We start from the raw sequence: 13,009 nt of genomic DNA, 5'->3' as shown, positions 1-13,009 counted from the left end.
TCAGACTCTTTGGGATCCTCTTTTGGGAACTCATGGTGAAGTAATTTCATATACAATTCTGCATATGATATACGCCCTTCAAAGCACCCCCCCCATATATGGTGTGCTACCACTTTTGGATTCCTTATAGTGAATGAATCAAAGCCCAAATCTTGTAATTGTCGAGGATAAGAAACTCTTCCTGATTAAGCTTCCAGAATAGTCGATCGAGATATCCAATGTGTCCTCTAACTCCATAAACTGGGTCATACTCGATCTCTTGAATCTCCTCCCGTAGGTCATTCTGTCGCACATCATGACGGATCAAAGTGTATATTATCCATGGCATATGAAAATAAAAAAAATAATGTCAATACAAAATCGAGAAACTAGTAAAAAAATCGGTTTATTTCAATTCACAAAAATGTATAGAAAAATATACATTATCTATAAGCAAATAAGAAAACATATTTTCTTTATTTTGAGGAGCTCCAGTTGACTGACACACTTAATTGGTCGATTAGAAAATTGAATCTAAAGTCCCTTATCCTCATTAGAACTAATCTAAATGGGATGTTCAGTTATTATTATTTAACCTAAGCTCATTTAAGTCTAACTCAAACTTATTGATCAAATCAAAACCTAATTAGAATCAATCTTGTCTGATTGAATCAAATTGATATGTTAAACCAACTAATGATTTGAACCAAATCACGATCTAAAAGGACTATCTTGTCTAGTTAAATCGACCAATGGTTGGAACTATACCTCGGCCTGAAAAGACCAATTTTGTCGGGTTCAAATGAACCAAACTTGATCTGATTGGACCAGACCAATTCAAATCAATTTGACTTGAACTAGACCCGTTCAATGATAGTGAGCAAGTGATCTCACAAGTATTTTGACACGGAAAAAAATGCTTCTGCCATGCATTAACAAAACTTATGTTTTTTTAATATTGATTTAATAAAATGAAACTTTTCCTCAAAGAGTAACTTTGACGAACAAAGGTTCTTCTCCGCCGCATCGCTCACTTTCTCTACCACAACAAACATGGCAACTGGAGTCATTACCAATCGTCAACCCCCGGAAGCAGTTGTCGGCGCTCGTTGGCCACGGAGGCCAATTGCCAGTAAGGGTTTGAAAAGGTGACATCACGGCTCAACACAGCCGCAGCGCCCTATCTTCCAATGTCTACGAGTTCCTGGCAGTTGGGGGATTGAAAACATGACGAACCAACTCCGTCAAATAGCAAGTTCAAAGAAGAATTTTTTTGGGTATTTCATGCTTTAGAATTAAACTGCTCTGTTACCATTGCTATATTCTAAATCGAAATACAATATCATATGCAAACACTTACAGTGATTGATGGTAGATCTTGTTCTTCTTACTTGTTGTCGGACGAGCAATCACAGAACCAATGAATCAAATCCCTCTCAACTCATGGATGTTCTTCCTTGCACACCTTTTGAATCTTCTGATCAACTTGATCCCTTGCACTTGGACGTACGTACATATATATAAGAAGAGCAAGCCTCTTTCTCTTCCTATAACTTGTACTCTAATTGCACATAAAGGAGGAAGAGAAAGAGGAATGAGTGCTCTCTCCTCTTCTCAACGTGTGCATTCAAGTGTCACATCTAACACAACCAATGCTAACCTCCTACAAATCCTATTACATAGAAAGAAAACTATTGTCTACAAGCCTAGCAAGCCTTTTAATCCTCCCATGTCTCTCTCAACAACAATGAACAAAGTACAAAAATCATTAGCTCATATGCACCTTTTACATTAGAAGCTCTTCTAGACAAGAAAATTAGCCTCCGGGATTATGGTGCAACAATAAGAACGTTCAGTTATTTCTTAGGCACTCACGATTTAATTCCTAGTTACGACATATTTACATAGATTTTTTCTCCAAATGAGACTTGCAACTAAGGGATATTAGACTTCTGAACTGCTATACTTCTCGATTACCCTGATAGTCGGTGGAAAACTTCCGTAAACCTTGATTAATCACCCTAGGCTCAATATTATTCTACCTAATTAATCATTTTTTTATTCATCCAGACAAGAAAATTCTTTAACACTAACTTTTAGATACACCCAATCTATCATGGGAATTATGTCTCATAATCAAGATGAATAATACTATTCGATAAAAAGCAATTATAGGCTTCATCTAGTAGTAAATGGCACCATATTAGTTGTTTGTCAATTTCAATTTTCTCTGCGCTCGTGGCCACCTGCAATTCGTTAAGTGACGACGACCAAACTATTCATTTGCTCGATCAAGATATTAAAAAATAATGCTAGTTTATGCAAATTTTGCTCATTTCAACGTGCAAATGTATCGACAGCAAATTTAAATCATTAATAAAATGGTTATTCACAGTCATTTTTAAATTATATAAAAAAAATAAATTATAGAACCAGATTATCATCAAATTGGCTAAGAGAAACATAAATCATAAAGTTAATATAATCTATCTTCAAATTGATTAGAGGTAGGAGAATTTTTTTTTTTAAAAAAAGTATATATCAATTAGAAATTGATCTTTTATGCTATATAATAAATCGGTAAAAAACCGAACATTCTAATAAATTTCACAATGGACCTCCCCTCGTGGAGCACGAGTCCATTATTTGAAGCCGTCCAGACACATCAATTTCCTACCCCACCTTTCATTGTTTTTGAATATAACCGAGAGGACAGCCAGCCAATGTTCCTGCCCAAACGACTCTGAAACATTATTGCTTGGCCTTTAATGTCAAAGGCTACGTTACGTCCACTGAAAGTGTCTGCATTTCGCGTTATTAGAACTTACCACCACCCTCAGAATTTGAGTCCCTGCGTATAATATAAAACCCCCCTTCATCCTTCTCCATTCTCCTACACCACCATCATCCCTCCATCTGTGCGCAGCCATGGCAGAGGAGTTTGAAGCGCTCACCAGAGCTTTCTCCGGTTAGTTAGTCTTTTGAATTTATGCTTCGTCATGAATATGTAGTAGCTTATTGTGATGTGATGAAGGTCTCGGTGGTTTGGGGGTGGACGAGAGCTCGTTGGTCACTGCGATATCCAAATGGCGCAAGCAGCCGGAGAAACGGGGAGGCTTCAGGAGTGCCTCCCACTTCTTCGACTCCAAAGGAAGCTTTGACCGATGCGAAGACACTTTCATCCGAGCCATCGAGGAAGAATTCTCACGCTTCAAGGTAAGGCTTCGCGGGTTCATTTTGACATCTAGTTGCCATGCAACTTTTGCAATCTTCAACAACACTTTTGCTTTAGGTATGATCGAATGGTCTTTCAGCCAAAGATCTAAGAAATTCGTACGTATCGAAAATACACCTTGTGGGTGAAGATCAAAAAGTAATATGTTAATAATTTCAATTGATTTCTTCCGTTTCTCCAAAGAAAAATAAAAAAAATAGATAAATAAATAAACTTTGTGTTCTTATCCTTCTTTTACGACTTGAGAAATTGCAGCCCTAATCTTGTATATAAAATTTCTTTTTGTCTAAATTTTAATTCTTGTAGACTTTTTTAGGGAAACAGATCAGGAGTTCCAAACCTTTTCCCATATAATAATTGTTTTTGCTCTTCTTGACTACATCTTTGGTATGATCTGGTTTCACAGCCATGATAAGAACTAGCTTAGTTTAGAGCCTTAACATGGGCACTTGATTTTAGGAGTTCTAGTATCCTTTTACCTGTACAATTTTCCTCTACTTGAAAAGAGTTGCACATTAATTACATGATGTAATGTTCTTTAGGAAACGACAGTGAGTAGTCAATTTTCATGGTAATATTTTAGGAGCGATCATAGGAGCTAATATTTGCAGAATATCATGGTGGAATGGACAATGCATCCATGGGAAAGGGATGCACGATGGATTCACCTAGTCCTCCACAAGGATTATCCAATCAGTGTGATAGTTGAGATTGCTAGTACCAGGTCTTCCGATGAGCTTCTTGGAGTAAGGAAGGCCTACCATGCTCTTTATCACCATTCTATAGAGGAAGAAGTCGCTTACCGTGTGAAGGAAAACTACTCTGGAGTAAGAACTTGCACTCCCTTCAATTACATCTATGTTCCAATTCTTTATAAGACTTGGATGAATAACCATGGTCCATTGGCGTGGGGTCAGCTTCTAGTTGGACTTGTAAGCGCATACAGATACGAAGGTTCTCGAGTTGATCATGAGATGGCAAAGTCCGAGGCCAAGATACTCGGAAACTCAATCAAGAATGCAAGCAAAAAGGACCCTGTAGAGGATCAGGAGGTCATTAGGATACTAACAACAAGAAGCAAAGCACATATCTCCCTTACTTTCAAGCACTACAAGGAAATGTTTGGCAAGTCCATTGATAAGGTAGCTTGAGATTGTAAATCCAAATCTATCTGAAAATTCTAGATATTTTTTTTTTAATCTTTATTGATCACCTCAAATGTATATTTTTGTCACTATGAGCAGGACTTAGTTGATGAATCATGCCTACATGAAGCAGCGCAGTGCTTGGAATCAGCTCCAAAGTATTTTAGCAAGGTATGCCTACTAAGCAATATTACTCTTATTGATGCCAAAGAATGAAGAAAACAAAGTTGTATTTGGAATTCAGGTAATTGACAAGGCTTTCGAAGGAGCACATAAGACTGGGAAAGATGCACTTGCAAGAGTGATTGTAAGTCGAGCTGATGTGGACATGGAAGAGATAAAAAAAGCTTATCAAGAGCAATACAATGCCAAACTGGAAGACATGATAGTAAAGAATACCCATGGCAACTACCGGGAAGCATTGCTTTCCTTGGTACAAAACTGAGATCATTTATATATGTTATCGTCCATTATATGTCATGTTCCAACCAGTGCATGTTCTCTACATAACTAGAAAAGCATTTGAATGGGTGAATAAAATTATAGGAAGTAGATTCAATTGAGGCAATAATGAGTTGAGACTGAATATGTGCTCAGTCTCTATGGTGTGGTCTGAGTGACTATTAAGCATTTGTTCTCATCATTAGTTTGTTATTGGTGATCTTGATCTGTTGTACTCATTTGAAGGTGAAACTTGATTTATGATGATGCAGATTTTCTCAAGATGAAATTTTATTGAAGGTATATGATGATGCAGATTTTCTCGAGATGAAATTTGATTGAAGGTCGCAAGTATTCTTAAACTTTTTTTTTTTTCAAGTTTAAATGAGGTTGAGGAATTGAGAAGCTTAGAGGTGATTGATCCTCTTCTCCGAGGATACCTTAAAATGTGATTACTCATCTATGTCCTTGAAATAGTGGATCTAATGGTGGTATGAATTAAGGATAGTACTCTAGATGAAGAGAACAAGTTGGGAAGGTATACTAGTGTATCATGCTTGTGAATTGGCTAAGCACTATAAGTATTTTATCCATATTTCTGGAACCCAAAACCGCTATTTCTGGAAGCCAAATCCATAAACTTTTTCAAATCATTCATAAAGATGTTTTTGGGTTCATGTTGTATTGTCTCTATTTCTGGACACAAAAATTGTCACCTTCGAGATAGTATGTTTTCACGTTCGTATTGATGATATCTCAGACTATTTTTGTATAAATTTGTGTCCTGCATTAAATGTTTTATTGTATCACTGCCAAGCTACCATTGTTGAAAAGTGGAAGCTAGTTATAAAGGCATATTATAGGAGATGAAGATTTGGAAAAGAAATCAAACATGGGAGGTGGTATCATTTGTTGGTGCAACCTTAGGTCAAGGTTGACCTGGTTGACCTGACTCGAGTTGTATTTTGATGTTTGACTTAGGAAGATTGTTGGTGCAACCTTAGGTCAAGGTTGACCTAGTTGAGTTGTATTTTGATGTTTGACACTCGTGGAAGAGTTGTATTCTTGATATGGGACAAGAATAGATGTTTGAGAGATTATTGGTGCAACCGTAGGTCAAGGTTGACCTGGTTGACCTGATTCGGGAAAAAGTCCAAGTATGGAGACTTGGCAACGGAAAAGTCCAAGCAGGGAGCTTGGCACTGGAAAAGTCCAAGTATGGAGACTTGGCACTGGAAAAGTCCAAGCAGGGAGCTTGGCACGCGAAAAGTCCAAGTATGGAGACTTGGCACGGGAAAAGTCCAAGTATGGAGACTTGAAAAGTCCAAGTATGGAGACTTGGAGAAGTCCAAGCAGGGAGCTTGGCACGAGGAAAGTTCTAACGGGATGTTAGGCGGTTGGAAAGTCCTGGTGAGGCAGTGGGAAAGTCCTAAGCGGGATGTTAGGCGGTGTGGAAAGTCCTGATGAGTGAGGCAGTGGAAAAGTCCTAACTGGATGTTAGGCAATGGGAAAGTCCTAACTGGATGTTAGGCGGTTGGAAAGTCCTGGTGAGGCAGTGAGAAAGTCCTAACTAGGATGTTAGGCGGTGTGGAAAGTCCTGGTGAGTGAAGCCGGGCAGGGAAAAATCCAGATGGATCAAGGGTGATCGGACATCTGGTGTGGAGAAGTCTAAGTGGGTCAAAAGGATTGGCCGGACAATTAGCGGGAAGTGCTAGCAGGTCAAGGAGTGACCGGATGCTAGGAATGATGTACCAACAGATCAAGGTTGACCGAATGTTGGTGTGAAGCCTTAGGTCTAGGGTCGAAGTTTGGATCGGGTGACCGATCCGGTGATCTGCGTTGCCGATCGGTGACCGATCGAATCGAATCGATGGCTCATCGATCGATCGGTCCGAGACCGATCGAGGCAACGCAACCTCGCGAGAAGAAAGCCGTGGATCGCCGCTCACCGATCCATTTATGGCTCGACGGCCAAGACCGATCAGATAAGCTCGACGGCTCGTGGACCGATCAGGGTTTCGATCGCGACACCTGATCGGTTTGGGGACCGATCAGGTGACAAACAGAAGCTTCATGCGCCTAGGCTGATCGGTCTGCAGACCGATCAGGGTTCTAGCCGTTGCGACGCAACGGCTAGTTTCTTCGCTGTCTTCTTCGCAGGTATAAAGGGGTCGAGGGCTGCTGCACGACTAATTCTTCTTCCTCCTTCCTGTTGCTAAGTGCTGCTGTGCTTGAGTTTTGTTGAGCTCCTCCTTGTCGAAGCTTCGTGTGAACTTCATTCCACGACTGGATCAGCTGCTGCTGAGTTGCTTGTTGCATCTGTCCGTGAAGTTGCTACTTCATCCGGGACCCCAGTCGACGAGAAGGCAAGCTACTGTGTTTACATTCCTGTTGTATTTTGTTCTTGCTATTCTCTTGTACTCTTAGCTTGCTGTTGCAAGTAATTGTGGCGAGGTTTCTCCACCCACAAGGAGTTTGATTTAGCCGGTTTTCCGGGGACTCATCCACCGACGTATTGATAGGCTTCGTCCACCTTACGGACACGCCGAGGAGTAGGAGTTTCATCTCCGAACCTCGTTACATCCTTGCGTAGAGGTTTGATTTCTTCTCCTGTTTTCTTTCTGCATTTAGTTTCCGCTGCGCTAACCCTAGTTTGTAGAAAGAAACGCGAGCAATTGGGGTCGGCTATTCACACCCCCCTCTCTAGCCGTACGAAGAGATCCTAACATCATTATCTTAAGAAAACTGATATGTTGGCTGAAAATGAGTCTATACTACTAAGAAACTAACTGAAGGAAGAGAATCAGTTTAAAGCTCAGGACTACTAAAGAATTACACATGGTATTTATTGATTATGATTAGATGTTTGCTCCAATTGTCAAAAATAATTCTATTCATACTCTTATCTCTTTGCTGCAAATCTTAATTTAAAGTTGCATCAATTAGATGACACCAATGCCTACGAAATTCATTATATGGGTTGAAAAAAGTTATATCCCCTTGATTTTATTGATTTAATTGAGTAGTTGTTTCTACAAATACAAGTACTGTTGATGGCATAATGTTTCTCCAACACAACCAATTGAGGAAGCTCTTTTTATTATGTGTGGATGATATCATCTTCAATGGCTGTCAAAAGCAATGAAATAAATGATATTTGTTTTTGATTGTTGATCTAATTTTGATAACTCCATTTTTTGTTACGGGAAATCTTGTTACTTGAATAAGAACTAGAATGTTATTGCTAAATCAACACAAAAGCTTTGCATAGATCCATGACTCAAGGTGTTGGTGAGTCGTTAGGTTAAAGCATTTTCTATCAAAACTATTGTGTCATCTAGAGGCACCTCTTCTTCTCTTTTATGACAAAAAGCTGCAATTGAAATTGCTAATAGCATTCAACATGATCGAATGAATCATTTAAAGCTTAATCAAGATATTACAAAAGAATTTTTTTAAAAAAAATGAAGTATTTATATATATATTCCATATGTGTATGATAGACAGAGCAAATAGCAAATTTTTTGCTAAGAGTTTGTGTAGTAATATTTTTTTCCTATTTTTATAAGATGAGATTAAATGATATTTGAACACCAAACTAAGAGGAATACGGTAATAAATAAGGAATTTGAAAAAAAAAATTATTTTATTGTTGGTCCAATCATGCCCTAAGCTTTTGATTGACACATGGTTTTGATGATTGGACAAAATTAAAGTTAGGAAGATACTCATCAAGTGTATTGTGCAAAAAACTTAACATAGGTTGCAGATGCAACACATATGGAAAGCCTAAGTAAGCCAAGAAGGCTGGATATTCAACATATGGAAGTCTCAATAGGTCGAAAACTAGATGTTAGACATGATGATGTCCCAATAGGTTGACAAAGCTTGGATGCTAGATAGATGAAGTCCCAGAGGCAAGGAGCTTCTGCCATGATGAATTCTCAACAAGTCAATGACAGGATGCTAGGCATGATAAAATTCTATCAAGTCAATGAGGACTGAATGCTAGGAAGATGAAGTCCCAGAGGCAAAAAAAACTTGTAGTTATTGTGAAGTGCAAGAGGCTTGAAGAGTCCCTTACCATAAAAGTAAAACTGTGATAGAAAGAGTTGAGTGAAATTATAATATTGGGTTAAAGGGATTAGACCTAGATATAGACTTACCCATAGAAGTGGCTAAAGTCACAAGTTCAATCAGTTGAAAGGGAATCCTGAGTTGACTAGTAGATCAATTGATTGACACTGATAAGTCAATTAATGGATAAAACCTCAAATTTGAAATTTATGTAAAGGTTATTGTGTAATCAACTCATACCAATTGACAAACTAACCAAATATTTTTGTTAAAAAAATAGTTCACTAATCGGTCAACTATGATCAAGTAGTTGACTTGTATGGAGAACTAGTATGTTGAATCGAGAAAAAACGCTAGTGGGGGTGAATAACATGCTTCATATGCATTTATAAATTGCTCAAAAATCACAAAGTCGTGTAATGGAAATTAAAAGATAAACAATAAAGAACATAGTGGTTTTACTTGATTTACAACCTCGTGACTACTACTCCAAGGCTCATAGTCAGTTATATTATTTTCGTTGGGCAATCACTATCAAATCGCTTCTTTACCAAAGATAGGTTTGGTAACAAGACTACCATCCTTAGAGTAGAAAGTACAAAGAAAGCAAGAGTAATAAGAACAACAACTACAAGTTACCAGAGTCTAGGTTTGTTTGAGCTTATAGTGGCATCGTATCGTTGTTGTGTCATTGAGACTTGAGCGCAATGAATTATCAGCATTCGAAAGTGTAAGAGGGATTTTAAGATGTTAGAAGAATGGATGATGAAGGATTTGTTCAAAGACTTGTTTTATAGGTTGATCCAGGTGCCTAGATTGGCTTGAGGCACCTCTAATAGCCTATATCCTATCCGAACTTGCCGCCATGATAAGCCTTGGACCAAGGCACCTTGAAGTCTTTTAGAATGCCTAGATATTCAAGCGCCTAGATCTCATTCTCCAGCTTACTTCATTAGTTATCTTCCTACATCACAGTGTTAACATGACAGATATACATATATCAAACATGAATATGATTGATAGCTCTTTGAGTTGTCCAGTCTCAACTTTAGATCTCCTGTGAGATCTTAGATTGAACTGACGTCTACTGCTCTCTTTCTAAGAGTGCGTCATCATCACTCCACTTGGGAGAGATTACCTAATGCTAAGTTTGGCCCACCTGATTTACTTGGACTTTCGCTCAGCCTGACCTTGACTCTCTAGACATTCCGCTAGACCTTTGGCCCTCAACCTATCTTGACTTCCTCCTAGTGTTCTTGACCCCAAGAACTTTCATCCTGGTGTCCTCGACCCTTAGGGCTTCCAGCCCGTTATCCTTGATTTGCTAAGACTTGATTCTATCCAAATAGTTTTTTTATTCATTTCCAAATAGTTTTTTTATTTGATTCTATCCAAATCCAATTTTCATCAATTGGATTTGGATAGAAAAGGATAATACATTTACACATTTACCAAAGAGAATCTTTTTTTGCACCTAAAAAGATTCTGTGAATTTCTTTCTAGATTGAATTGATACACAAGTAAATACATATTATGTTATGTTTATGTACCAAAGTAGCAAAGTATAACATATACCCTTCACTTTTCATCTACGGAAAATAGCATGTGAATATTAACATGTGACATAAAGTATATCAAATATACTATTAGATAATTAGATAATTCTAAATCGTGTATACATGTGTATCCTTGACATACTGAAATTACTACCATTATTGGTATCAAACCAATAGCGATTCATACAAGCTAAATCTTCTAATCGGTAATTGGGCCAAAGAAACAACTTATATTTTATATTTGAATCTATATTAAGATTAAAACCTTTGTCTTCATTCAGAAATTGTGTGGAGTTTCTTATATTATTTTCATTGTAAAATATTTGATTTCTATTCACAACATCCCAATTAGGAGAGTTGAAACAAATTAGAATTCTCAATTCTCTACGACGTCTAGGAGATAGAATATTTTCAGGAACAAGGAGATCATAATAATCTGGATTCTCATTCACAAGCATATTTCCGTGTTGTTCAGTAGATTTATTAAAATTCTTCTTATTGACATATTTTTTTTTTTTGTATTTTATATTTATTTGGTGATTACTCTTTTCGCCATCGATCAATGAAATACTTATGGTTTGATACATAATTAATTTTCCATCCGTTATAAAAGCTAGACGAGTTGATTCGATAATCAATATTCCTTTTTTTAAAAAGTCTGTAAGAGTTAGATTGTCCTTATTAAGGATTATATCTAGATCCATCTCTTTTCTTCGAATTAAGGCTAGAGCTATAGAACTTGTATCCATCAATCTAAGTAAGAAACAATATGCCTTGATATTTTTTGTCATTTTATGATTAACCAAGTTGTTCCATCTTAATTGAACAATTAAATATTTATTTAGGAATAAATCTAGTTCTGATTCCTTGCTTTTCTTGCATCGTTTTTTCTTTTTACTTTCAGATCTCGCATAATCCTTTTGAAGAGGTTTTTTTTTGTTTTGTTTGCTTGGATCTGACACAAGATTTGTCTTTTCTTCGTTTTTTTCTTGGTTTTTTAATTTTATTAAAATAGAATCTTTGACACTTTTATTTTGACTAATTTTTTTTTTTTCATCTAAATTCTGATTGGAAAGAAGTAATTTGATTGGGATGATCCACGGTTTAATCTTATATGCCTTATATGTATCAAAAGGAAATCTGAATTCCGGGAAGAACCAAAGTTTCAGATTTGATTTTTTTTTTTTACAAAAAACTCTTTCCCTTTTTCGATTCATTCCCATCCAATCAAAAAAACTTTTTTCATTGGAGTTGTTTTTTTTGTATAGATTTGTTTCTTTTTCTTTCAATTTTTTTATTTTTATATTAATATTTATTTTTTTAGTCTTAGTATTTTTTTCAAGTTTGGCACCGATATGTACATTTGTAAAGTCGATAATATCGATATCGTTTACATCAATAGTGTTTTTCGGGTAAAAATATAGAATTCTACAATCAAAATATTTCCTATTCAGATTTTTATGCTTATTAAAAACATAATTTTTTTCTATGGAATTATCAATTTCATAAAACAATTCGGGTTTCTGTATGTTGAAATTATATGGAATTTTTTGGTTCCTTTTTAGTTGTAATTTTGGTTTATAAATAGAGGAATCTTTACTATTCCCATAATATATATATTTATGGGATAAAAGATCATATACATATTGCTTTTTTAATTTTTCTTTTTGATTCGGCCATAAATACACTGTATAGAAATTTTCTTTTTTGTAATGAATTGATCGGTCTTTTTCTTTTTTATATGAAGAAAATTTCATTGATTCTTTATTGTGAATCGTACAATTTTGATTGATTTTTTTTCGCCATTTTTTCGCTACTAATACTAATCGAGACCATTTGCTCTGAGATAAATTGTATGCATAATTACCCTTTAACCAGTTTTTCCATTCATTCATTCCAGGCTTCTTTATTTTCTTATACTTATACCTTGATTTGGAGTTAAATATTCCTCGGGTTATAGAATAATACTTTATCTTGTCCTTAATAAAAGGATGGGTACCGCGATATTGAAGTACAGATCTAAAGTGATGGTTGTTAAGTAATTGGGTTTGTGATATTTTGTAAAATACATATGCTTGGGACAAGGAAGATAAATCGTAATAAGTATTTGAATTATTACTAGGATTAGAAAAGTCCTTTTCTTTTTCTATATTTTCTATAGTCGAAATAAAGTTCATTGTATGTTGATCTGTTTCATCAATTCCTTCTTGATTTCTTTCATCGTTGTAAATGGATTCATTGATAATTTTTTTTGTTGAAAGTTGTGCATTGACCTTCGAAATGCTAACCATACATAGCAGGATATCCATGTATATTTTTTCAATGAAAGATTTCATAAAATAATGTGATTTGCATATTAATCGAGTATTTATTCTTTTGAATATCCGCCAAATATCTTTCTTTAATTCTGGTCTTTTATCATCATAGGCTGGAACTTTTTTTTTCTTTTCTTTTGCGATTTCTTCTATTTGATTCCTGATTATGATTGTCTTATCAGCAAGATCTTTCATTTCATTTTCTATGAATAAAAAATTTGTCCAATTCATAGATTGAATTTGCATGGTCGATTCAGGAAT

General features: G+C 36.0%; 2 protein-coding genes across 2 annotated transcripts in view; one reads left to right on the top strand and one right to left on the bottom strand.

Annotated features, from left to right (window-relative positions):
- Nucleotides 1–2,779: 2,779 nt before the first annotated feature.
- LOC121975061 (annexin D4-like) lies at nt 2,780–5,082 on the top strand. Its single transcript, XM_042526422.1, has 6 exons — nt 2,780–2,947; nt 3,014–3,195; nt 3,826–4,041; nt 4,132–4,356; nt 4,459–4,530; nt 4,604–5,082. The coding sequence occupies exons 1-6, from the start codon at nt 2,908–2,910 to the stop codon at nt 4,802–4,804; spliced, it is 936 nt and encodes a 311-aa protein (XP_042382356.1). The 5' UTR covers nt 2,780–2,907; the 3' UTR covers nt 4,805–5,082.
- A 5,434-nt stretch (nt 5,083–10,516) lies between these two features.
- LOC121975060 (protein TIC 214-like) overlaps nt 10,517–13,009 on the bottom strand; it is a 5,498-nt gene continuing 3,005 nt past the window's right edge. The window contains exon 1 of the mRNA XM_042526421.1: nt 10,517–13,009. This exon is cut by the window's right edge and continues 3,005 nt beyond it. Coding sequence (XP_042382355.1) covers nt 10,532–13,009 — 2,478 coding nt within the window. The 3' untranslated portion in view covers nt 10,517–10,531.

The sequence above is a fragment of the Zingiber officinale genome, chromosome 4B (assembly GCF_018446385.1).
Source record: "Zingiber officinale cultivar Zhangliang chromosome 4B, Zo_v1.1, whole genome shotgun sequence".
NCBI lineage: Eukaryota > Viridiplantae > Streptophyta > Magnoliopsida > Zingiberales > Zingiberaceae > Zingiber > Zingiber officinale.
The sequence above is the reverse complement of the archived record's forward strand: the minus strand, read 5'-3'. Positions and strand labels throughout refer to the sequence as shown.

What these genes read in the sequence shown, in the direction of transcription:
- LOC121975061 (XM_042526422.1), top strand. Translation starts at nt 2,908, where the DNA reads ATGGCAGAGGAGTTTGAAGCGCTCACCAGAGCTTTCTCCG. An exon ending in GCTCACCAGAGCTTTCTCCG is followed by an intron (nt 2,948 to 3,013) that starts GTTAGTTAGTCT and finishes GATGTGATGAAG; the next exon opens with GTCTCGGTGGTTTGGGGGTG. An exon ending in TTGGCAAGTCCATTGATAAG is followed by an intron (nt 4,357 to 4,458) that starts GTAGCTTGAGAT and finishes CACTATGAGCAG; the next exon opens with GACTTAGTTGATGAATCATG.